At 41.6% G+C, this 27,106-nt stretch overlaps 1 protein-coding gene across 1 annotated transcript in view; it reads left to right on the top strand.

Annotated features, from left to right (window-relative positions):
- The window catches only part of PRODH (proline dehydrogenase 1), a 134,922-nt gene that overhangs the window by 103,043 nt on the left and 4,773 nt on the right, over positions 1-27,106 (top strand). The window contains exons 9-12 of the mRNA XM_083146973.1: positions 4,211-4,303; positions 11,492-11,638; positions 14,064-14,239; positions 26,816-26,914. Of these exons, the coding sequence (XP_083003099.1) occupies positions 4,211-4,303; positions 11,492-11,638; positions 14,064-14,239; positions 26,816-26,914 (515 nt within the window). The remainder of the gene's footprint in view (positions 1-4,210; positions 4,304-11,491; positions 11,639-14,063; positions 14,240-26,815; positions 26,915-27,106) is intronic.

Here is a 27,106-nt window from a genome sequence, read left to right as displayed (position 1 = left end):
GCAGGGATGGGTGCAGCCAGTAAGCTTGGTGAGTGAAGCAATACACTTATTGGGGGTCAACATGCTCCGGTATCAACATAGACACCTGAAAGACTAATGTCAACCTTTCCGTCTATGGCCTAGACCTATTGACATAGACACTGTAAATCCAATCAGCCATACCTGTTTTTGGAGATTGCACAGTAGATACAAGATGGCAATGAATTGTGAGAAAATAGGTGTGGCTTTTGTGTAAAGAATTATATACAGACTAGAAGAAAAAAGTATAAAAAATAAAATAAACATTTGTTCATTCTCCAGGTTAGGGGACAGGTTAATAGAACTATGGAGGGCATTGCATACTAATAAAGCTGCACAGGATATATTGGCTGTTGGAAGTGGTTACTGTAGGAGAAGGGAACACACATAAGGATATATATGAAGGGGTAGTCGATCTTGGCCGCTATTTCCAAAATGGGAAATAGTGAGAGTCGCCTATTCAATGCTGCCGTTTCTGACCGCATTGAAGGCGGATTACGACAAAACAGATCTGACTTTGAAACAAGTTTGATCTGTTTTGTCAGAAATGGACTCGGATTGTCGTTTTTCGACAATCGCTGACATGCCCACTTTTAAACGGAACATCGGATTCCACCTGTCCAGTATCTGAGCGAACACGGCCCAGGATTCCAAATGTTGGGACATTCTGACAGTCGGAATCCCGGATTGAATTCCGCCCGTAGGCAGACACATCATTTTGAGGTATATCTGTGAAATAGTATGACGGTCCACACCTGTTTGTTTTCCAATTCCCCAAATTACTACAAATGTGAAAGTATGCAAAGTAAATAAACAGAACAAATCCATATAGTGTTTATATTCAATAAGAGATTGCTAGGTTACTCCCTATCTGATTAATGGATTGACCACCCCATGGTGTTATATATATTCAAGATGCTTACATCTGACATAAGGGGTTATTCAATAAGGATCTCAGATGCAAAATCTTTCTCTAATTAACAAAACCATGTGCACTGCAGGTGGGACAGATGTAACCTGGGCGGAAAGATTTAGATTTGGGTGGGGTGTGTTTAAACTGAAATATAAATTGCAGTGTTAAAATAAAGCAGCCAGTATTTATCCTGCACAGAAACAAAATAACTTACCCAAATCTAATGCTCTATGCACATGTTGCATCTGCCCCACCTGCAGAGCACATGGTTTTACCCATTAGAGAAAGCGGTACTTATGTATTATCTGGGCTCCCATGCTAAATGCACCCCATTTTTTTTTATACCCCTACTATCCAACTACGCATGGAGTTGATTTTATATAGTGTGGCGAGCGCAGCGAGCCACCGTGCCCGAAGCGTGGCGAGCACAGTGAGCCCCGTGAGGGGACACGGTCTCATAAGAAAAACGGGAGCCCAGATATTACATAAGTACCGAGAAAGATTTTGCTTTTGAGATCCTTACTGATTGACCCCCATTAGGGTTATACACATTGTAAAGGTTTCTTAGAAACCTCTAAATTGCTAAATATGTATTTTGGGCAACTTGTGCTCTAGTTGACTTTACAGATGCTTAGGAGGCAACGTCAGCGTATCTGAATATATTCCGGGGTAAAAGGTTAAAAAAGTTCCCTAACCCCTGTTTTAATTTTATACCCACATCATAACCAAGCCACTGGCAATGACTAAAAAACACGGATATATCTCACCAGTGGAATAATATTGGGTCTCCAACAGGGCCTTATTATAGGTTCCAGGTGCCCTAGGCTAAGATAAATGTAGCTTCCTTCCCTTGTAATGCTTCTAACCAAACATGTATGGGCTCTCAGAGACTCGCCATTTATAATGCCCATGTGCATGTAACAAAAGTTATACAACTGGCATGTACTGTAGGGTCTAATGCTTGTGGCATGGGAAGGAGACTTTGGCTTTATGCTGCACAGCTGGCGCTGTAGCACAATGTACATAAAGTAATAGTTCTATCAGTAAGTTACATTGGCACAGCGACCTAGTAGTCCCCTTAAGAACTTTACCCCCCACGGTACATCAGGATGCATGATCGCTAACAAGCATGGAATAAATTAGGCCACAAATGTATACTTCGGCTGTCGCCTGCAAGGGGCCTCCCTGGTTAAACAGACACTGGTCTTTAAAAATGGAGTAACAGTCAATCCATAATCAATTTTTTTTTATACCAGGACTGATCACGCCCAGCGACTGCAGAGCTGCTCATTTTTCTCGCAAGGTGGGACTCCTCCCTTTTTATAACATCATTTTGCGGGCTATGGCAAAAACTGCCTTGTAGCGAGATGACTCTAGCAGCTGCATTCAGAATTATTTGAACAAAGGTTTCAAACAAATGTTCTCTAAATCCCAGGCTTTTATATTGTGTTTATTCCAATGTCTAATACTGCGTCTTTCATCATCCACCTAACCTGCCCCCTCACCCTGCAGATTCACAAATCAAATTAAAATTCAACTACGTGACAGTTTGCCTGCTATGCTTCCCCTGCTAAGTCATGCGCAACTGTTATTTCATGTTTATTAAAATACCTGATCTTCACCACCTGTGAGCTGGTATAAGAATAAGGTCTCTGCAAAAAAACAAAAGCTGTGCAGCCTTCACTCCATAATCACTTTTTCTCTTTAATAATCTTGCTTCTCAAAATGTACAGAACTATGGGCCTCATTCAGACTGTATGTAAAACTGATGGCGATTGCGAATAGACCTCCTATAGCTACAGCATGATTGATGTGTTGCTCCCATTTAATTGGTGCACCGCTTAAAAGGCGGACCCAATCCTCCAGCACTGCTATATACTGGACAGATGTGTCCATTGGCAGGCAGCCATATTCGGCAATCCATCCGGGGATCAGGGATATTTAGCAGGATTGGGGGAATATGCATTTTCTACATATGTTTAATATCCCCAATCCCCCAGCATGACTGTCAGGGGTTCCGGGGATTGCCCTCATACACCGCAGGTGTAACCTAAGAATTGCCAAGCTGTTATCCTGGTATGCTGTCTACCTGCTACAAATAAAGAACCTGACTTCGTTTCAATCCAGTCTATGTGATTCCTTGTCACAATATACTATGTTCATCTTGTATAGCACCATCATTTCTTGAGTGTTTTTTCTCCTCTCCATGTGCTCCTGCTACCCTGCGGCCTTAGAGCAGTATCCATTTTTTTGTGCATATTTCTAATAAAATGTTTTACAGCAAGATACGAGGGGAAAAATCTTGTGGGATTTTCTACCTGCACGACGCGTGAAATTCTAGGCTTTGGCTTATTATCAGCATACTAGACAATCAAACAACTTTTGAGAGGCTCTGTAATATGTAATGAAACTCTGCCACCATCTGGCCGTTTGCAGACCTGCAGGAGGTTTCATGACAGAACACTTAAGACTAATAGAAGGCAGGACAACATCTGTGTTCTATTTGTCATGACCCTTTATACTTGCAATTCCTCTTCATGATATCGTGACCTTGATGATGATGATTCCATCATGAATAGTGACACCGACCTTATATTAATCTATGGGTTTTACATCTTTGCCGGAGCAGGCTGATTGAATAAATGTTCCTTCCAGCTAGTTACAGGAGGATTTCCTCATTTTATAGCATGTCTGGGGGATTTAATAGCATATTGCTTCTATTATTCTTCTCTTAATAGAAGTATAAATTGATAGCATTTTAATGTTCCATTTGACACTTTTAATGCACATCGTGTATTCATTATTTCACAGAAATCTTTCCTATTGCAGTTTTTTGTTTTTATTTATTCATTAATTTATTTCTTTTATTGTAGAACTTCCAAAAAGTGCTAACCTTCGCCTATCAACAAGGAATTAACTATAAATAAACCGCTGTCCTTTTTGTATGCAGTAAAGCAAAGGAGTTAAGTTGTAAGGGAGAATAAACTCATTTTTGTGTTGATTTGTACCGAGTCAGTAGGGATGTATTTGCATAAATTAGGCAGAATTTTATGCACACCTGAATATATTTGCAGTGGATGAATAAATCGAACTGACAAACCATTTCACCACTGACATACTTATGTTTAGAGGGTTCTGCAGGCAATACAAAAATATTTCAAATAATAAAAAAAATAGAAAAGAAAAATCTGAATGTTTATCACTGAATACTTATGTAAAAGTGCTCATTTTTATGTATCACTTTAACCTTCAATGAGGCTAATTGTTTCACATTTTCAGAGTGGCCAGTTAGAACCCCTTCTGTCCAGATTCACAGAGGAGGAGGACCGGCAGATGAAGAGGATGTTACAGAGAATGGATGTTCTTGCAAAGGTCAGGAACATTATTCCTATCTGATTTACCTGACAAGCTGTATATTTCCTGCAGTACATGTCCAGATACAATATATAACCCATCACAGTGGAAGTAAATGGCAATGATAAAACAGTGTTCTAGAGAATTAAACATCAATGCAAGTAAGTACATGAAACAAGTCTCTATTCAGAGCAGGTGCGACCTGTCAGGTCTTGATACGATCATAATGATAATAGGGTAAGTGCTTGACTAGTGTTAAAATGGATTGATAGAGAACACACAGTTTGTTGAATAATGGTTGTTCACGTGATTGAGTGGCACAGATAGACGTGCATATGATTACAAAATAGCTTGCCCTACTGCTAGCATAAAGGGGGTGAAGGACGCCTTTCTATTATTCAAACGTGATACAAAAGGACATTTTTCCCTGACGTTGTTGCTTATTGTTCTGGGAAGATCATTTACAAACATGGCAAACACATAGATCAGAATAATCTGCACAAGCTTTCTCTTATGTCGGACCTTGAATGGGACATATTTCTTAATGGACCTTTTTTAATCTTACTTTTAAGTAGATCACAATAAACAAGTACAAGATAAGCAACAAGTCTGTATAGAAACCAGCTAACACGAGATCAACTTTTAAAGAATAACACTATTAGTAATAAGAGAAATGTCAGCACATATAACAGTGAGATAGGGCGTGGAAGTAAAAGAGAAGAAGAGGAAAGATGACCCCCTGGGTTGGGTCTCTGTGATAGAACCGTAAATTAGTTAATGTGTATTGTGTTGGCTATTACAGTGCCAAAAGTGGAGGAGGTGTGTTGAGAAGCTAACCAAGGGCTCCACATTTCTTAAATGATTTAGAAGCATAAATAATAATGCTAATTATACAATCTCCATGCGATAAATGTACAATATTGGAAGAAAATAGACAGCATAGACAGAGAAGAGGCTTGTTTACAATCAGACACTAGCTGGCAAGTCGTAGCAGTAACTATGTGGCGCACTCATTTATTTTGGTGTCTTGTCAATGTAGGAAGGCCTATAGGGAGGAGAATATACCTATGGTCATACAGTATGGAATCGATTTTTTTTTTTCTCAAAATAATATTTTGTAAGACTGCAAAATACTAAACAAAACATAAATAATATTGGTTCAGCACAAATAACATTGGTAAAAGAATATATAAAATATGACTTGGCAGATTGCTCTGCCTCCTGAACTCTGATCCCCTAGTCCCCAATACCATTTGGTAGGTGGGATTCTCTAGTTTTTAATTCCATTAAAATCTAAGAAATCTATTTCCGGGAACTGGAGATATCTGCAGTCAAGCAAGCTGTCCTCCCACCAGAAAATTATGAATAATAAGCCCACTCCATTATACACCCCTCCTCTGCATATTAAACATCCTCTACCCCCCTGGAAGTTATGTATCAGGGCCCCTTCATTCAGCCCAATGCCCCCTTCTCCCACCCCATCTCCCACCATCTGTACCCCCTACCACCCGCGGGACATCAAAGCTTCCCCCACCCCTACCGCTGGAGGATCGGTAGGGGCCCCAATACATTGCGATGCCCAGGGGTCTACACTGCTGTTGACGCCCCTGTGTGTGTGTGTGTGTGTATATGTGTGTGTATGTGTATGTATGTGTGTGTGCATATATATATATATATATATAACTTTTTTTATTTATTTATATACATTTGGTCTATCTATAAAGCTTTAACTGACCCGGCATATACTGGGTCACCTAAGTGTCCATCTCCGTGCATTGCTCCGTCCCTCTGGAAACCCCCTTCTGAAAATCCTGCGTTTGCCCCTGCACATACTTAATTTTAGGGTACAGATGGAGCGGGTCTCTTCTTTGCAGGGGATAGCGGTGGTGATGCCAGCCGCCATCCCCCGCCACCTGCTATCTGTATCTGCGAAAGGGGACGAGCATGCATGAGATGCGCACACGTCCCCTTCCGACGGCTTCCCTAGGTCCCCATCGGCTTGTCGGCGGTCACCCGGGGTCCCCACGACCTCCCCGCTCCCCCCTTATCTCTGCCCGTCTCCCTGAAGCGGAGACAGACAGGGTTCCCGTCGCCCGGAAACTGAGACGCGCGTGCACGTGAGACGCACGCATGTCTCAGACAGATGAGAGCCGGGCTGCTGGCGGATCGCCAGCGGTGACATTCCGGCGATTCGCCAGCAAGAGGAAGCCCGGCTCCATCTGTATGTTTAGTAAATTAAATGGCGTTCTCTTTTCCACACACGCAGCAGAATTGGTAGGAAAAGGTGATGTTTCAAGGCATGTATAGCCACTCATTTACATCCTTTATACTGCATGGTTTGGCCACGGCTCTGGTAAAATCTTATTACAGTATGTATTCTAGCTACTGTGGTCATGGTTTAATCCACTGACCTTGAGGTTGTTTCCAGGTAACAGATAACCCCCCTGATTTTGCCTATGAAGCAGGTAATTTCATTTGTCCTCTTTGTGATATCAGGAACTAATCTTGCACAAGAGCAGTTGAGGAATTCCATGTAGAGTGTGGACTAGCCAAACAAATGTTGATTTCTCTCCCCTTCAGCTGCATGCGAGGGTATGTGTTCGCGCACATCCCCTTGCATGTTACCGAGGGGATGTGCATTGGATGGGGGCGTTTTAAGCAAGCAGCATTAAGCCGCTTGCCAATCAGCGAACGACTGCTGATTAGCAAGCGGTATTGAATCACCCCCTTTATTATCCACAATCTGTGATCCATTACTTTAGTCAATTTAGTCGACCAAATATATCAATTTAAAATTCCAGCTGTATAATTGCCACACAAATATTAGGACGTCAGGCAACTGAAATTACATCATTAGGGGTTGTCCTTACATCATACAGTACTGATGCAAGTTCTTCCCGAGTTCTTCCTCTATGGCAGTGGTTCCCAACCTTTTTTCTCTCCCGTACCCCTTGAGTAGGCTTTCATTGATAAGTACCCCCTCCTCTAATTTTGAAATATGGACAGTACTTAGCGGTATGCGGATCCGTATGCATGTCCTTATATTAAGGAGGAGTGGTATACAGCAAGGAATCATGCCCTTCTGTGTCTAGACACTGGTTGTGTATTATCTCCAGGATTCCCGCTAACACCAGTAGGATTAATGCCGCTGCTTCCTCCACCTTTGTCAGTGCTGGGCAGATGACTGCTGATGTCTGACGGCAGCATGGGAAGCTCCCAGTGGATTGCTGGTCAGGCATATGACACAACATGGTTTGTCCCCATTGCAATGGGTCTTCTTCAGCCATCAAAAGACCAATATTATTTTCAAGTACCCCCAACTGGTCTGCAGAGTACCCCCAGGGGTACTAGTACCCCAGGTTGGGAACCACTGCTCTATCGGATCCAGTTTCATAATGGATATCTTCAGGTCAAACCAAGGAGGTCCATATGAATGTGACCCTATATTTCCGCTTCAGGAAGAGGGATACACATATATATGGGGCGGAAAATGTATGTCACATTGTAAGATAAAAAAAGGTTTTAAATAAGTGAAGTTTAGTAATTATGATAGGTAGTGGCATTAGTTGATCTTTTTAGTGTAAGCGACATGTAGTTTTACTGGATTGTAATCTAGCAGAAAGGAATGCAAAGGGATTCGCAAATGAACAAAGGCCTAACTACCAAAGTAGCAGAGGATGCGTCTGCTGTGGGCACCATAAAGTTTAAAGATATAATTCAGAGGGGCCCATAACTACCTTAGTATTGACTCCAAAATATGCAGTGCTCTCCCGGTGCCCAATGGCTGACCTCATCGGGAGGTGGGGCTTTGGTTTGATGATAAAGAGTGGGGACTAAGGGGAGGGGCTTAACTTTAACACAACTAAACAGGTTAGGGTCTATACACTGCATCAGCTGCAGCCCAAATAAGCTATATAGGGCTAACTATGTAGCCGGGGAGCGGCTTCCCCTGAGAAGCACGCTCTCTGCGGTTACAGAAGAACTGGCAGTGATTTGCTGGGAGCATTTCCTATGGGAAGGCAGTGCCGCTGCTAGACATTCCTTCAGGGTGGCAGAGTTCAATGGGAATATCACATACAGCATACATTATAATTTGCCTTTTCCCTGCCCTGCACTCAGGGGGTCGCTAATAGTGGTGACACCCAGTGTGGTCTATGCAATGTCAATGTGCCAAAGGCATACACTGGATAAAGGGACCCTGTTTTGCAGGCCAGGGGCTGTGGCCTCACAGTCCAAACACAGGGGCAGATGTATTAAGCCTGGTGAAGAGATAATCTGGAGATAAAGTGGAAGGAGATAAGGCACCAGCCAATCAACTCCCAAACTGTCATATTTCAAACACACCTGATTGGCTGGTGTGTTATCACCTTCCACTTTATCTCTAGTTTATCTCTTCGCCAAGCTTAATACATCTGCCCCACAGTTTCTTCACTCTGTAGGTTGTATCCAGATACCTGTGTGTGTGTGTGTGTGTGTGTGTGTGTGTGTGTGCAGTGCCGGCTCCTTCACACTAAGAGCCTGGTACTGCAAGTAATGTCACAGTGCAGCAACCAGCTTCTGTCACTGAAGAGGAATCGGCAAGTTGGCGTCAATACTAAGCGGTTGACACCCAGTTTTGGCCTGCACCCCTGTTGTGATGCCACTGCCTGTCTTCTCTTGACTGCTGATCCTCCTGTTCAGTCACTTGAACCCCGTCCTTTGTTTCCCATCCCCCCTTCCTAGTAGCACGATAGGTTCTCCTTTTCTCCAACACAAGGTCTGTTGTGTGTTAGTCATTGCAGCGCATGTCCCAGCTACCATTGTGCATTTGTTATTTATTTGAACAACAGTGTAGTGACAGCACACTTGATAGTTGGTAGCAAAGGTTATAATGAGATGAATGTATTAAGAATTAAGTACACTTTTAACACTTCAGGATTTGTAACTAAACTGTTATAAATACTTAGTTATTTCAACTGTTTTTTTTTTTTATAAAGAACATAAACAAAGTGAAAGTAATAAGCCCCAATCCATATGGTTTTGAAAGTACATCAACGTGTGGTGCATTTGACTGTGTATAAATCTGTTTTGTGGTATTCCTCTTTGCATTCACAAACCACTAGATGTGAAGAAACCTCGCTGGTCAAGAGCCGGCACAGAATGACTCTCAGAGCCTCATTAATATTTAGATCCAGCATTCCTAAGATGAGCTGTAAACATGGCTCAGGTGGTGCAGTAAATCAATGCCACTATATTTCACACATCTAAAAGGGTAGGAACAGCCCTTAGAAATGTCAGCTAGATCAGGAAGTCTTTGAAATCCCTTAATAAGCACTCATTTAAATAAATGTATGACTTCTAAAATGTAATTCTTCATAAACAAATGCTTTCTTTTTGAACTTTAATGGAATAAAAAATATATCAGCCAGTTGTTTGCAACATAAGTTATTAGCAGCCCAAAGAGTCATTTATAGCATCTTAAAAACAAATTGATTAGCATGATGTAGTTTATTGTCACCTTCACAAAGGAGAGAGATATTAATTGTCTAATTACAACAAAATTGCTGCTTTGACTTCAGCTCTTAACAACAGTAAGAGTGGGGTGACATTGTAGCAGACTTCTTTTTTGTTACTTGAAGAGGAGCCTTGGATTAGCCATTTGTTTGCGGAGTCAACTCTTTTACCGACTGTGTTGGGGGGGGAGGGGGTGTTCTATTATCTGCGCCCCCTTACCGCCGGCTACCGCAAACATAATTATCGCATATAATCTAACATATGCTATAATTATCACAAAAGACAGCTCTTGCGTTAAGAGCTGTCTTTTGCATTGACCCGGCGATGAGCGGCGGGTCCCGGTGCCCCCTCTCTCTCTTAGCAGGCTGCTGCCTGCTGCTGCTGCAGGGGGGACTGGCTCTTCTCCTCTCTGCACCCGGAAGAGGATGTAAAGTGCAGGAAGGAGGAGGTCACAGGTCCGGGCAGCACAGCTCTGTGCTGCCCGGACACAGGTGAGGGGGGTCGGTGCGAGGCGGCGGTGGGTCGCGTTAGAAGCCCATAGGCTTCTATGGGGCATCGCCAGATTTTTCTGGCAATGCCCCTCGCCACGGTAACCCGGCGGGGGATGCTTAGAGCATCCCAAAATTAGGTAAAACCCCCGATAACGGGGTTTTTACAGCATTTTTAGTTTAGAGAATCTCCCCCTGTGCCATGCTAAAATGTGAGCTTTAATTATTTATTTATTTATTTATTTATTAACTGTTTCTTATATAGCGCACAAATATTCAGCAGCGCTTTACAGAGAATAGTTGAACATTCACATACAATTTGTATGCTTATTTGTATGTATTTACACACATATATATATATGTGTGTATGTATATATATGTATGTATGTATATATGTGTATATATATATGTATGTATGTGTATATATATATATATATATATATATATATATATATATATATATATATATATATATATTATAACCACCTGCATTGATTTATAGCAGTAGTCTTCTTACTGGTCTTACCAAAATCAGACTCTCACCACTACAATCCATTTTAAATGCAGCTGCGAGATTTAATCTTCATCACTTAATATTCATCATCTTCAGTCCATCCATTGGTTATCTTCTACCGTATTCAATATAAATTACTTGTACACAAAGTTACCCAAACTACACTAACCTTCATAAACTTTCTTATCCAATTACATCCTTACTGTACAGTACACACATCTTCACATATTTTTTTCTTTCTTTGCTTCTATATCCACCTAAACACAGGCCAACATTGCTTGGTGACCATACCATACAGCCCACCAAGTACTTTTTCAATCTGGCAGGATTATTTTGCTATAGATGGCACTAATCCTTGTGTATCAATGTCTGTTTCACTGTAGATTGTAAACTGGTGAGCAGGGCCCTCCTACATCTATGTCTGTTATTACCATGTTTTGTTCCATCACAGTTTCCAATTGTAAATCCCAATGTAGAATTCCACACATAAGAAACGTGTTGTTAATAATAATAATAATAATAAGCAACTTTGTCTATCTTTTATACAGGCCATGCTGGTAGGAGTATGTGTAATCATACTTGGTCATAGGGGGTTGCCTATATACATGTTTGAATCCATCACGGCCTATATACATTCCTGGGTTACAAGGGTTGCATATTCTCCATGCTATGACGGTGCCTTTATTCTTCATTTGTTTTTGTTTTGTCTAGAAAGCCTTGGAAAAAGGTGTTCGTTTAATGATCGATGCAGAACAGACCTATTTCCAACCTGCAATCAGCCGCCTGACATTGGAAATGCAGCGTAAATTTAACAAGGGCAATCCCATTATCTTCAACACATACCAGTGCTACTTAAAGGTGAGAGGTTGTGCAGCAATGATGAATACTGCTCGGCACAAGGCAATGTACAGTGTGCAATGCACCTTGGATGTACAAGCTGGCATACACAGATTGTTTTGATGCAAATAATGGAATATATTTAGATGACTGATGACAATACTGTGTTTGCGTTGTGCCTAATACTAAATTGGTTTGTGTTTTTCATTTTTTTTCTATCTAGTGAAAGTCTAGTTGTATAATAGATGGCAAACCTCTTTCCCACACCTGTAATGCTATCTGTTAGTATTAGTCTGTTTTTATAGCAGTGGTTATAAAATAGCAATGTACTGATGATTTAGAATGTATACTGTATGTTATTACTTTTCTGACATAAACAAATAATAAATGTGATATCAAGAGCATCAATTATGTGTACTCTGTAACTGGGCGCTGCGGAACCCTTGTGGCGCCTTTTTAAATAAAGGATGATGAGAAGAAGAAGGGAGAAAATTAAAATATTCAAGAGTCCAAAGACCTCATTTCACAGCAATATTATATAGAAGGGTAGCACAACTCCTATCAATGTATATGTTGTACTAGTAGATGTCTTCATTCCTGATGGCTGCATGCTGTGCAATGTCTATCTCCTAGACAGGATGAAAATGATGTGCACGTAAGACCTGACATTTACAGATGTGTCCGCATACATCTATCCTCCATGCGATACAGGTCGTGTTATGCATAACGCAAGAGATCCATGTTACTCTGTAGTGCCAAGCATCTTTTGTTTCCATTGAATAGCGTCTTATTTGCAAAAAGGAACAAATGGGATGCACAAGCAGCTTCTGCTGATTGAGAGAGACAGGGAAAGGGAGAAGGGAACATGGAGAACCAGAAAGAGAAGAGGAGGGAGGAAGGAGGAAAATAAATGGAGACAACGAATGGAAAAATGCATTAAGCTACCGTTCTGCTATAAAAATAGACATTATTGTAGCACAAAATGTGGAGACCATATAATCCAATTTCTTTTAGAGCTTTTACATTTTGGAGCTCTTTCTGTTCTTTTTGTCCCCATGACTATATTTGGGTATAAAATTAAAGATAGACTGTATCTGTATGTAGACTGTACTTTGACAATCAATATGTCAAGAGCAGATGGTCAACAGGCAGTAGTTTTTTTGGTAGTGTTTTCTTTTTTATTATTATTATTATTATTATTATTCTTTGTTTTTTTATCATAACCCTAACTCATCCCCTAGTGCATATCCCTAACTATCCCCTTCCGCAGCCTACCCTAATCATTTCCTCTGGAAGTTTATCTCTAAAAATCACAAAAACACAAGTGTGAACCTCTATCACCCTGCTCTGGACACACAGGGCTATGGGGGGACCCTGTGCTGAGCGACGTGCTTAGGCATCAACCACTCATCACTGCACAACAGCAATGCACACGTGATGTGTACTGAGCAATCTGTGCTGGCGTATTCTCTGGTTAGAAAACACAGGCAATGACTAGATTTTGACTGCATGCAAAAGTGCTGCTTATTTTGATACAGTATGTGACACTTGCATATCTGTGTGTGAGTCTGTATATGAACTGAACGACGAATGGAAAAAGTCATGGCTGCTGCATTGTAGCACTTCATATGCAGATTTGGAGACTCCATAGCATCCAGATATGATGCAAATTAATCAGCAGTGTCGCCTTATGCGTCCTAGTAGCATCGCACTGCAGCATAAAAGATTCTATACTAGCAGAGACTCATGGGACATGGGGCCAGATGTATCAAGCATTAAAAAGTGATAAAATGGGGAGTGATAAACAGCCAGCCAATCAGCTCCTACCTGTCATGTTACAGGCTGGCTGGGTTTGAAAAATGACAAGTAGGTGCTGATTGGCTGGCTGTTTATCACTCTTTGAAGCTTGAAACATCTGGCCCATGGTGTGCCAGAAAGGGCTGTTTGACGCATCTTCAGCAAAGATGTATAGGACAAATCTGTATCTGCCTACCAGCTACCACTATATTTATTCAGTTACTTGAGCTAAAATATACCAAATTCACCTTGCTTTTGCAATATGTAACAAAATGTAATCGTTTCTGACTTGAAAACACTGTGTGATATCACTATGCAATGAATACACTTGTCAGAAATATATTCTCCATACTATACAGAATGGCGCTAATTGAGGCCCAGCAGTATCGGCTGGAGACTGTACCACATTATCTGCTGCCTGTAAGATGCTTGCAATCTGTCATATGATATTAATTCTAATCATATTCTTTGTCTATATGTGAAGTAGTTTTTTTTATTTTAAATGCACACTAGGCTTCTTTGTGTTTACTGTCCTATTTCTTTCATCTAGTTATTTTGCTTTAATCCAAATTAACACACACAACTGCCTTGTTTGCTGTTTTCAGATGGTTACAAAATGAAAAGTCTGTGTTCTTTCCTCTCTACATAGGAAGCCTATGACAATGTGACTGCTGATGTAGAGTTATCGCGACGAGAGGGCTGGCATTTTGGTGCTAAGCTAGTAAGAGGGGCATACATGCAACAGGAAAGAAGTCGGGCAGCAGAGGTGGGCTATGAAGACCCAATCAATCCTACATATGAGAAAACCAATGAGATGTACCATAGGTATGCAGCATTTTCTATGTAGACCTTTAATTTAATTTGCTACCATCTTCACAAAATGTTTTCCATATTGTTCTTGAAGAGGAAGGGGCCAATGTAACCATAATGGATAGTTGTGGGTGCTATTGCTAACTGATTGCTGGCCCTCTCTTCAGATTGCCTGTAAAGTGGAATGGTCACAAGTGACAGCTGCGCTTTTCTTACATTCTACCAGTGAGAACATATTCTTGCCGGTATAATACAATTTATAATGGTGTTGAGCGCTCCCATAGATATCTGCAGAGCTGAGAATTTTCTAATTTAATTTTCCACAGAAAGAAAAATATATATATATTTGTAGGATCAAGAACACGGCACTTTGTAGAATAGGATAGCAAATGTAATAGTGCTCTTTCAGCATGGAGAGTTCGGCTAGAGTCTGATCTCATTTCTATTATCGGTCTTTATCTGCAAGTCCCCAGTTCTATAGCCTTCAAGGATAGAGCAGCCTGTACAAAATGAGCTTGACATTCTTCCAGCAGCTCAGGCTGTTACGGAGTCTACTGCTGAAGTTGTGGCAGGCTGTAGACTACCCATTTGTGTTCTAGTAAGTATAGAGCTGCATTTGACTGGGATAATGTCATTCTGTGAGAAGTGGGATGAAACAGGCATGAAGAACGGCTCCGAGAACTTGAAGTCATGATGTCACACAGCAAATAGAATGCCCTGTCCTTTTCTGTGCAGCTGGGTTCCCTTGGCACACTGCGAACTTTGACCTTACATCCTAGGCAATGGCAGTACCTGTGTACCCTTGTTCCAGCACTGAATTGTTACTAATAGTATAAGTTAGTGATATCACACCATATAGGGCTGTATGTAGGGATGTGCAAGCATTACTGCCAATTAGGACCTACGTAGTGGCAGTAGTGGCTCACCTCTATAGTGCAAGCATTTGGCTCATAGGGGGCATGTGATGTTATAACACCCTGCAGGATGCTCTGGGTGCTCAACCCCCGTTGGTCTCAGCAGCCATGACACCCCTTTTTGACATTGTACCAGGGAAAGGCTGGTACAGGTACATGGTGGACTATTGCCCTATGTATGTAGGACTATTGGCCTACATACATATTGTATGCATGAACAAATGTTCCTACATAAAATACATGTTGTTATTTTTTATTCAAATTGAGATATACAAAAAAAGTACAATTTAATGCTTAAGGATTCATTTTGGAATTAACATCCTTAGCATTAACCAAGCGAAGGTACTATGCAGTAAACTGTTGAAGGTAAATTATTGGCTGCCCAATCAGGTTTGTGTGGTTCTAGAGTGCAAATGATTTGTCGAAAAAAATAAATATAGTTTTAATGCACTGCCAATAATATGCGACTGCGCGTCTGGTACTAGCTTGACAGCTACTAATAAAATTGTACATGTTTATCTGAGGACAGCCGGTCAAGTTATACATTGCACACAATACAGGCGCAGCCTCACAAACACAGTACATTTCGGATACACTGGTTAAGACATCATATAATATTGCATTCATCACATTTCCGCTGCCTTCCTGAGGCAACATAGCCACTAGCTTGTATTTGTTGTACCCAAGCATGGTTATGTCCTTGGTTAATCTCCACTCACAGTAGCAATTGCAAACTGATACTAATCGGGGGATTATGCAATTACAGGCTGTAACGAAAAAGCATTTTTGAATAAAACAAAAGTTCATAATTATGTGATCTCAATTTATCATAGATTTAATTGATTTCATTCATTTTCAGTTTGGACTTTCAATGGTATTATGTATTGTTAAAGACCGCAGTCATTTTTCCCAGAAAGTATACACCTACAGCTTCAGTCCTGGCGCTAGTTAGTGTTTGTGAGCGGTGTTACAGGTGTGCAGTCACAGCTGCCTGGCTAGAGGAGTGCAACCCCTCCAGCACAATGGCTAACGGAGAAAACACAGCTGTAGCACAAACTGAGCACACTATATATATAGGTTGGAACAATTTCATTATTTGGAATGAAAAGAAGATACATTGATCAACATATCATTGAAATAGAAGTGTTCTCTGCATCAGTAGTTACTCAGTATAATGGCAAATATATACAGTAAGTTAAAAGCTGTAGGATCATTTATCTCTGAGTATAATTATCCAATAGCAGCTTATTGGGCATAATTCAGACCTGATTGCAGGACAAAAATTTGTTCTCAAAATGGATAAAACCAGGTAGGGCAGATGTAACGTGCCCACCAAATAAGTCTGAATTGGGCCCATTTTCTCCACATAATTTGGTGGGCGGGGCTAGTTGTAGAGGAATGCGGGGCTAATTCTACTGGGGGAAAAGTTACTGGGTAACCATTGTTCCTCAGTGAAACCGCGCTAAAGGTGCCCATACACTGTGCAATTTAACTTTTTAGTACAAAATGCATCGCATTAAGGTCCTGATTCAGATCCGTTTGTGTGTCGTCATCCCCCGCGTTTGCATGGGGGACCAATGGTTGTGCCTTGCACATGTGCATAATCCGTTATGCACATGCGCAGGGCTTCTATGCGAGCGCCCTCACCGACCTGCACTGTTAACAAGACTCTTTGGGGGGGCTGACAGGGCCGGTGGTGGCGCTCTGATATGGGAACGCCCAGTGTTTCATGGCCATTCCTATGTAAATGCAGAAGTGATGCAGTGAGCCAGCGGAGGGGACCAGAGCCCGCAAATATAAGTCAGTCTCCACTGACTTATATTTGTGAGCCTTGGAGAAATCATTTCATAGTCAGCGACCATTGAATGATTTCTCCAGCAGTGGGCACATGCGAGGGGATGTGTTTTCATAACACGCCCACAGCGCTGCTCTCTGCCCCACTCCCGGCCGCCCATGGAAGTAAATCTGTGTAGTCCAGTCAGTCTCTACAAAGCAAAAATGTCACACACCTGAATTCTCTGTTAAGAGGCTTGTGTAAGTATCTAGGTGTAAGGCACGTGTATAGCGTGTGAGAGGAGAGCAGAGAACATCTTCCAGTAATGTGTAGCCTGCTGGAAGGGTGCTCAACTGGGCCAGAGCCCACTGGGATCTATGGTGCAGCCAGATATGTCGCCCTCGGGCTGATGTTAGCGCTCTGTGGGGCAGCTGGCAGTAATGCTGTGCTTTCAAATCACTCTGCTCATATGCAACAACACAGAAAGTAAATGTAGTTGTTGGTAGGTGCACAAAGCGCGAGGTTTCAATGCATTCCTCTGCTCCTGGCAACTTTTTCAAGCTGAGCTGCTTGCATGCACCCTGCAGTCTGTGGTGGCAAGCATGATTGCATGCTACAACAACCCCTTACTTGCACTGTTGTTGCATATGCAGGTCCACTATTCACTGTACAGAAGATACAACTTTATAGATATAACTATACTGCTCAACAATGGCGACACTGATTGAGGAAGCTTTAGCAGAAGTATCACAATGGTTGCTTACCTCACAACCTTCCTGATTAGTTTGACAGTCCCAGCCATTCACAGACTGTACCACACATGGGCCACAATGTACCACAGGTGGTCAGTAGATGGTGTGGGACTTAAGAAGCAGCACCAGCTGGCGAGGTAAATGAACATGCTTTGCAGGGGTCCGAAGGCATGTGGAAGGGGTTCTGATTCTTCATTTAAAAAATGTTGGAAGCTATGTGGAATTGGTTCGTGCAGATCATCAAAACCACTCTCATCCTTGCTGGGTCTGCCCGTTCCAGGAAAACTGTATCTAGAGACCGCAGCTGCAGACTAAACTGCTGATCCTGAAAATTGTTCAGTCACTTCCATTGCTGCAGGCAAAGTGACCCTGTGCATAAACTGCCCACAATGCATCCAAATCATCACAAGATAAAATGGTACTTGTGTATTATCTGGGCGCCCGATTTTTTTCATTGCATGCCACTACTTAAGGCATGCGATGCGATGCGATTTTTCATTGTAAAGACCCGATTTTTCATTGTATAGTCACCCATGGGTGATTTCATACCCCCACTATCCAACTACGCATGGAGTTGAGTTTATACAGACAGAATGCTGTAGTCGGTTCAGACAAAATGGAGCTCAGTGTGCCCTGATAGAAATAGCGTTTCTTGTTTTATCATCTATTGCATAATAAAACACATTTTAATATTACAATTTGGTATAAAATGGCTTCAAAGAGGCGCTTTTTTCTTTTAATGGTAGGATTCAGTAGCCTGATACCTTTGCCCTAAATTACTATTCTGCATCTCAGATGCAGTATAAGATAAATATGCCTATTAATGTTCTCTGTGCTCTGTAACATGTTTTTACCTAATGGGAAACGCATTAGTATGTATCATATTGTTTTGACTTTAAATGCAAGACTTTGGGCGGTATTCAATGTGAATACCGGCGACGTGCAGCGAATCCTGTTTAGGATTCGCTGCACATTCGCCACTGGTCGCAGCGTTCCGGAGCCTCGCCGGCTCCGGTATTCAACGAGTCAGGGGCTTGCTGCCCCTGACCGGCGAATATGAGCTCCTGCGGCGAACGCCGCAGGGAGCCTGAGGACGGTGGCAGGCAGGGAGATGGAAGTCTCCCTGCCTGCCCCAGAACGTTTGTGGGGGGGGGAGGTGGGCTCCCCGGGTGCCAGGCAGCACAGGCTGCCCCCCGGGGGTGCCAGCAGGGGACCGCGTATATTCACTACACCCAATCATGAATATGTAATGATCGGGTGAAGTGAATATATGAATATCTAATGAGCGGCTCGGCTCCGGCCCCCTGCTGGCTGGTCTTTGTAAAAAAAAATAAAAAAAAAAATATTTTTTTTAAAATTAAATATATATTCATGTGCTTACAGCACATGAATAAAAATAGCATGCCCCTCCTCAGAATAAAATTCCAGAATTTTTGACACCAATTGTAAAAAACAAAACACTTTATTTTAAAAGTTCACCTTCCACTTCACCATAAAAAGATAGCGATTGCTTCTCGGTGAATCATGGCGAAAAAAACCTTGAAATGTATTCGCCATCTGGTCATTGAATAGGGTGATTCACTGTTTTAGTCAGAAATTCGCCGTACAGCAGAAAATCGCCATAAAAACCTGGCGAATCAGCCTCATTGAATACCGCCCTTTGATTTGTACTCACAAGCCTAGCAGCTGTGAATTTTCCAGAGTATGGCCCAGAGTGAGTCTATAGTTGTACTAGATCGCAATTGTAGTCAAAAACACCCCATAAATAGCCATGACACTCCTTTTTGCCGTTATTTTTCCATTGCCTCCCCCCAAAAAGTATGCTCCTGTCAATCACTCTGCGCTTAAATTCTCGCTTTATTTTGATAGCTTATTTTTCCTTTTCAAAACCGTTAAAGGCAACAGCAGACTCTAGCTGTCAATCATTTACTTTGTTTTATATATATTCAGCCAAAAATTACTGATTTTATATATATTATTTTTATGGCAAATTGCCAGAAATATGTCCAGTGGTGCTCTGCTCAGTTGATCAGCCAGCTGTGAGATCTAATTTGAATAAGAGTATGGCGAGTAAATGACTAATTAGCATAATACAACATCCAATTTCTGCCTTCCGTTTTTTACGTTGCATATATTATTTCTTATTGCTGGCCTTCTTGATCCCTCAAAGTGCATTATATATTCTGAACTAAAAGAAGGGTGTTAAGGAAAAACGATTGTCCCATTATAATTCAAAGGATCACTTCAATATACTATGTTTCTTCTCTTTTCTCAAAAATCCTAAATTGAAGCATTTTAAATGCTTATGTTTAATCATTTTTGCGGTACATACACAATATATTTACTGCTTTGTGATGTGATTTAAGTCTTATTTTTTGCTTGTTCCTGCTGATCATTGTACATTTACACTACAAACTTTATTACAAGTCAGCCAAATTGATTCTTATTTTTTTAAGATAGCCACACATGCTGTGGTATCACCAGCAATACAGTATTGGGCTTGCCCGAGGTTATTAGGGAGGGCTATACTAAAAGTTAAGTGCATCCAAAACAGCAGTTTTTGGAGTTGTGGCCATTTCCCATATGTTGCAAGCTCCAAAATACTTTCTGGAGCTTGGACCCATTAGGCAACGCCATCTATAGTTTCTTAATAAAAGCCTCTGGGCTTTTTTTATGTAACGAGAGGTATTAAAAAGGATCCCTCCCAGTGTCCCCTATGCATGCATAAATATAAGTGGCCCCAGTGGTAGGTGGAAGTGGTTCTTGATACTTTCCCAGTTACCCTAATACTTGGAGCACAGGCCAAGTGGCAGAATTGTCCAGTTTGTGGCTGCTTATGCACAATCTATGGCCAATATTCAAAGCTCCCGATTCACCGGGTTTTTTTTTTTCGGCGAATTGGGCTGTTTTCACTCCTTTCAGTGAATCTTTTTCACTGAAAATCTGATTCACCCTATTCAGTGTTCACTGTTCGCCGAAAGCGAACAGTGAATGCTGGCCAGTTGTCCGTTTCATGCTCGCTGCTATTCGCTGGTGTATTTCAATGGGGTTTTCACTGGGATTCGCCAAGAGTGTATTGAATGCTAGGATGGCGAATTGCTTTCTCCCTGATTTTTGCCATGATTCACCGTTTTGTATCCGACATCTTTTTAAGGTGAACTGGAAAGTGATCTTTTAAAATAAAGGGGGTTTTTTTGGTGTAAAAAAATCTGAATTTTTTTTCTGTGAAGAGGCATGCTATTTTTATTCATGTGCTTGAAGCACATTAATATATATTTAACTTTTATATAAAAAATAAAAATATTTTTTTTTTACACATTCGCCAGCAGGGGGCCGGGAGCCGCTCATTAAATATTCATATATTCACTTCACACTGGTCCCGGCTTATTATGTGCGGAACCAGTGAAGCGGCTCCCTGTCCCCTGCCAGCTCTCCCGGGGGTAGGGGGGGGGGGCAGCATCTGCTGCCTGTGTCCTCTGGAGCCCTAATTCTCCCCCACAAATTCTGGGGCAGGCACGGAGGCTTACATCTCCCTGCCTCTCACCGCCCCCCCGGCAGTTAAAATTCGCCGTCAGGGGCAGCGAGCCCCTGCGGCTTTGAATAGGGTGACAGGGAGGTCTGGCAGCGAATGCTGCAGCCCTCCGGAACCCTGCGAATGCGCAGCGAATCCTAGAAAGGAGTGCATAGATAACATAACATTAAGGAGTATATTCAATGTTGGGTCAAGACTGTCGGGCTGGTCCGACAGCCGTGACACTGTCCCATTCTTGGTCTCCGTGGAGAATAAGGTGTGACCACAAGAAGCTACCGGGAATCGGCAAGCTGCAGCTGGGAGCTCGTCAATTCCTGGCCGTTCTCCGCAGAACGAGCCAGACTGCTTGTGAAGTCGTGCACATTCTGCAGAGCTCCCCTGTTCAGTGCTGTCGGGAATGGCTGCGGGAGATTGAATATCCCCCTAAATGTCTAAATGGCCAATGGCATCTGAAAATCCTAATACAATAGTGGTCTCTATATTTGGAGTCTCATGAAGAGAATACATTCTGTGATGTGTATCTTAATAATTCAGCTTAACTGAAGGAGGTTTTTGTGTTCTTCTTTATAGAACTAAACATGTTGATACAATGTTTTTGCAACTTGATATTTATAATCATGGCACAATTAATGTTTCAAAATAACTTGAATATCCCCTAGAACCAGAAATTGATTAGAAATACACAGCTTCCCTGGAAATAGGAATAATTAGGTAATTCTGTGAGTTTGTTTAGCATCATACACATGAATTGTTAAATGCAACTGCCGGTATCGGAGCAGCGTATGGGCCACCTTTACACAGGGCCGACAACAGAAATCTTGGGGCCCTGTACAATGATATTTCTGGGGCCCCCACCTTATCCCAAATCCAAACAACCCTCTTCTACATGAGCCTCATTTAACCTTCACTGCGCCACATCCTGCTTTCAGATGCATACTTCTCTCGTTCTCAGTCCTGATGGCCTGGCTCTTGGCTGCTGGTTCCTGCTGGCTCCCGGCTGCTGCAGGGCTGTCACTTTCACAAAAGAACACCAAGCAGACAGGGCAGGTCATTCGCAGAGCAAGGAACAGATGACCTGCGCATGTGTAGTAAAAGTACAGGAGCCAGAGACTGAGGCCACAGCGCCAGCAGCAGGTACAGCTGTGCTCCTGCGACCCCAGGCCGTGCACACACACAGAGAAGACGGCTCTGAGTGCTAAACGGCAGGGTGTACACACCGTAGATGACAGTGGCACACAGTGAGTCAGTCAGAATCTGCCACACACAGATGATGCACAGTAGATGGCCGGGCCACGAGGGTCACTGACAGGCCAGCTAGTGCAGGCGGTGGCATGGAAGCTCCTGGGCCCTTCAGATCGCTGGGGCCCATCACTCTTGTCCCCCTTTACCCCCCTGTCACCGGCCCTGCCTTTACAAGCAGTTCGGAGGCTAAAGGAGTGTACACACAGTTCGATTCTGTCTCATGGCATTTTTACTATTCGATTTTGGGTAACTGCACTTTAGATGTACTTTAGATTTAGACTATCTTGCAATTTGGCCCTAGACCAAACACATTCTACGGGTGAGATAGTCCAGATAGACTTGCCTGCACAGTCTATTTTTCTATTCGATACTGACTAAATGGGAGCACATTGGCATCGAATATGAGTCGAATGTGGATGAATACTGTGCAAGTCTAACTTTCTATTCCATTTTGACTAGAGAGTCATAATCGATAGCCAAAATTGCACTGTACACAACTTAAGCTTTTCCCTGATTCTGTTCTGTAGATTTAGTGACTTGAATGCAAAATTAGATAGTTTAAATAATCTCCCTATAAACTTGTGCAGTTTTTGTAATTATTAAATCATTTGTATGTTGAGGCTCTCAGCAATTTGTATTGTTGGTGCCTTACACACACAAACATATACACACACATATATATATATATATATATATATATATATATATATATATATATATATATATATAATTTTTTTTTTTTTATCTAACAATAAGAATAATCATTTGTGTAGCTATGCGCATTTACATGCGATATGTATTACACTACTATTTTATTTAAATTTAGATGTACAGTTTAACACCTTCACTATAAAGCGCTAATTTGCGTAAATCTTTATACTTCTGTATTTGCCATTTGTACTAATTATTCTACATTTGGCAAGTAATTATAGTTATGTTGTTATGAGCAGGGACATGCTTTACATTCTGTTTGAAGGTTTAGGACATATGCTTCGGAGCACACTCACAGACTAGAATGGTTTATTGCAATTTAGTAATAACATATTCTGGTTTAGTTTCTGCAGTTATCTGTATATGTCTCAGATAGCCAGGCAGAGAAACGCTGCATCCTGACCGAGCAACATCCCTTCAGCATTTGTTTTCCCTGTGCTGTCGAAAATGTGGATTTAGGCAGTAATACAGAGTTACCAGGATAATAAAAATCCTCTCCAGCCGCAAGGACAGTGTACTATATCTTAAATAAAACTACCTCCTGCTTGGTTTCATTTTATGTACAGTCACTGTTTCTTTGGTTTTTTTATATCGACAATCTGGCTGACTTTCCTTTTATGTCATAAATAGTGACTTTTTATTAGGAATTGTTCAAATAGCATAATTAGTCCAGTGGGATTAAAACATACTGTAGACTCCCTGAAATAGCAGCAACCTCCCTCTCTCCCTCATTAGTCTAGCAATAATCCCTCATTTCACCTAGCCCACATTACACTGTTACATTTTTAAGGAAAAAAGGAATGAGAGATAGATACATTTTCATTGAATCATCTGCACCATTTCCTAGCACTTTACCAAGTATAGTAGCTCTTACTAACTGCTTTGGGGCTCATCTACATTTGGATGTAAGTCATTTGAAAAGATTCCTCTCAGATGTAGCAGTACACACCCACGCTTCTAGGTGCCACACTCACAATCTCTCCATATATGGAACTACGCCCTTTGGGAGGAGCATGACACGCCCCCTCAATGGGCACTGTTCAAAATTCAACCATTATCTCCCTGAAACTAGGTTTCAAAGATAGGAAAAAATGGATTAAAATTAACAAAATGGGTCCGAGTAGATACCCTGTGAGTGTAGCTGTGAGTAAAGTGTGGAGCATCATGTCTTACAACTCAGATATGAAGCCCTAAATCTGGTTGCTCAGCAGTGAAATGGTGGCATATTTAATTAGCCATGGAGTATATACATTGCATTCATAAATTAGCACACCATTTTTGTTTAATGAGTTCTAATAAACTGCTGATTAAAAAAGTACCACTTCTTGATTTGTTTTACAATTCCTGTTCTACATTTTATTTTAAGTTAAAGCACAAAGACTTATTAAGAATAGCATATTGTGTGGTGGGCTTCAGTGGCTTTGTGAGTGGATGTACTCTCCTGTTGCTCCCTGCTCATGTCATCCTGTCAGCCCATCCTGCATAATTTCACATCCATCTGACTGTCTGTGGTGGTGTGGGAAGTCTCCTGGCTCGTTCCGGTTGTCTTGGATCCTGATCCCTAGCACCCGCTGCTGTTATATCAGGCCTGCCGCGAAGCTCCGGGGCCGATGCCAGACACCAGCTCCATATTGCTGCTGATACTCCACGGGAGGGCTTTTCTCTGGGGCTCCGGACTGCCAGAATACTGAACTGTCTTGCCCAATCCTCCTCCTCATCACCCTCCTGTACTGCCGCATGGCTTACTCCCTGCACCCAGATACCCGGTAACGCGCGCAGTCCAGCCGCTCATCGCTGGCAGGGTGGAGGCCACAGCCATTTTAGTCTGTGTGACCAGGTGCCATTATCCCCTCTTTCTCATATACAGGCCTGGCATTGCCTAATCTCCTTTTTATATAAGGGGACATTACTCATAACGTGCCCTGCAAGTACACCTGCCTCCATATTAAGAAAGCCACATTGACTTCCCATTCACAGTTTACCTGGGGTATTTACACTGTTTTGGCAGTGTGTGGTGTGCTAGCCACCGCTATCTTGCCTTTTCTTTAAATTTGTGGTATTGCTCGATCATACTGCTGTGATGTCTGGCTCATATCAAATACTAGAGGCCATCAATGCCTCTACGCAGAGGATTGCTACTATGCTTGATGGCATGGTCACTGCATTGTTAAATCCTACAACATCTGATACGGTTCCAGCCTCGGATTATGGGGACTCTCTGTGGCTCTGTCCTCTGAACCTGGCGGTTGGGTTGAAGTTAAATAACTCCTTACTTGCCTGCTATTTCTATTGGTGTCCATATCCTTGGCTTGTGGGAGCGATGCTGGAACTTATAGCCCATTGCTGCGGCCAACTAAGTGTGTATCCTGGGGTATGCGACGGAGGGACTGCTCCCTACTTGGCTCTGCTGTGGAGGAGGGCCTGACCGGACTAATATTTTAGCTTATTAGTGCATAGCTCTTAAGAAGCTGTGGTGTTTTTCTACTCTCATATACTACTAGTGGTGGGGGAGTTGGAATTGCCGCAGCTGATGTTGCTAGTTTGATATCCTACCATTATTTTTTTATATACTATACTTAGGATGCCTAGATCTTTCATATTTTCCTTGTTGACGTCCACTTGCATTCTAACTGCTTATTTAATTACTGAGTCATTGCCCCAATCAATCCATCCATCATCCGATCATAGTTATTCTTTTGTTGGGTGGGTGGGATGGACTAAAGTAGATTTTTTTGGTGTAGATTAGCTACTAGAAATGTCCATATCCTATTGTCCGTGTAGATTAGATGTGATTTTGGTTTAGCTAAAGGCCACTACTTTACTCTCTCCTATAGTCCATAATAGTTAGTGGGGTAGGGGTAGGTTTGTTTTATGGGATCCAAGTACGCCTAAGTTGGGGTGGGTTGTACAGGGTGGGGGTTATATGGTAGGTTTGCTTTGGGTATTATTATTTCTTATTTAATTTTTTTTACTTGGTAGCTGGATTTATGATATTTATTTTAATTCTGTCTGGTTACTGCAGTTAACCTTGCAGTACATTCTAAGTGATGCCTACTGTATGGGAGAGTATTGTCCACGCTAGTTTAAGTGATATTCCACTTTATATTCTATACTACCCTTATAGGTCTGTCCCCGAATGGTGCCTTCGGGTATTGTTGTGATACTAATACTATACGGTGATATTATGTGCATTATATAAATGTTTCGATAACCCTGCTTCTCCCTGTATGAATATATTCTCCTGTTATGCATGTTCTTGTCTGCTATGCATTTAACTGTGTTGTTCCAGCTACCTATTTATTTGTGTATGTGGGGTAGTTGCTTTGTTCATGCAAAAACTTTTCAATAAAAATGATTGAATTAAAAAAAAAAGAATAGCATATTGTAATGTTCTAACAGTAAACCATATGCCACAGTTTGGATCAAAGTTAATAGTTAACTGGCATGAAAGGTGCGTTAAATCATTCAAATATTAATTTTTTTTCTCCTCCTAAATTGTACAAATTACTTTTTGCTACTAGAAAAAGAGTTTATATTTCTCACCCAGATACTGTAGGTGTATTAATCCCTGATTGATTACTAAATATGACATTTTGTACATTGTATAATTCTCCGGCCATTCATCAAGGCTATTGTGAGTTTTGATTACACCTTTTTGTCCGGCAGATGTCTTGATTATGTCTTGGAGGAGATTAGACACAACCGCAAAGCAAATGTAATGGTAGCTTCTCACAATGAAGACACTGTGAAATTCACCTTGAAAAGGTAGGCTTTATACAGTATACTGTATATTCCATTACTGATTACATGTATTAAAAAATTAAATGTGGTTAGAGCAGCAATTGGATGCTTACTATTATGTATTTATAATCCTCCTCAGTGTTTAGCAGAGCTGGATATGGATTGGGATTATAATCTAAATTAAGGGGCAGACTTGATGAGTGACATTCTTAATGT

The sequence above is a fragment of the Crinia signifera genome, chromosome 1 (genome assembly GCF_055691185.1).
Source record: "Crinia signifera chromosome 1, ASM5569118v1, whole genome shotgun sequence".
Taxonomy (NCBI): domain Eukaryota; kingdom Metazoa; phylum Chordata; class Amphibia; order Anura; family Myobatrachidae; genus Crinia; species Crinia signifera.
This window is presented reverse-complemented; position numbering and strand designations above follow the sequence as displayed.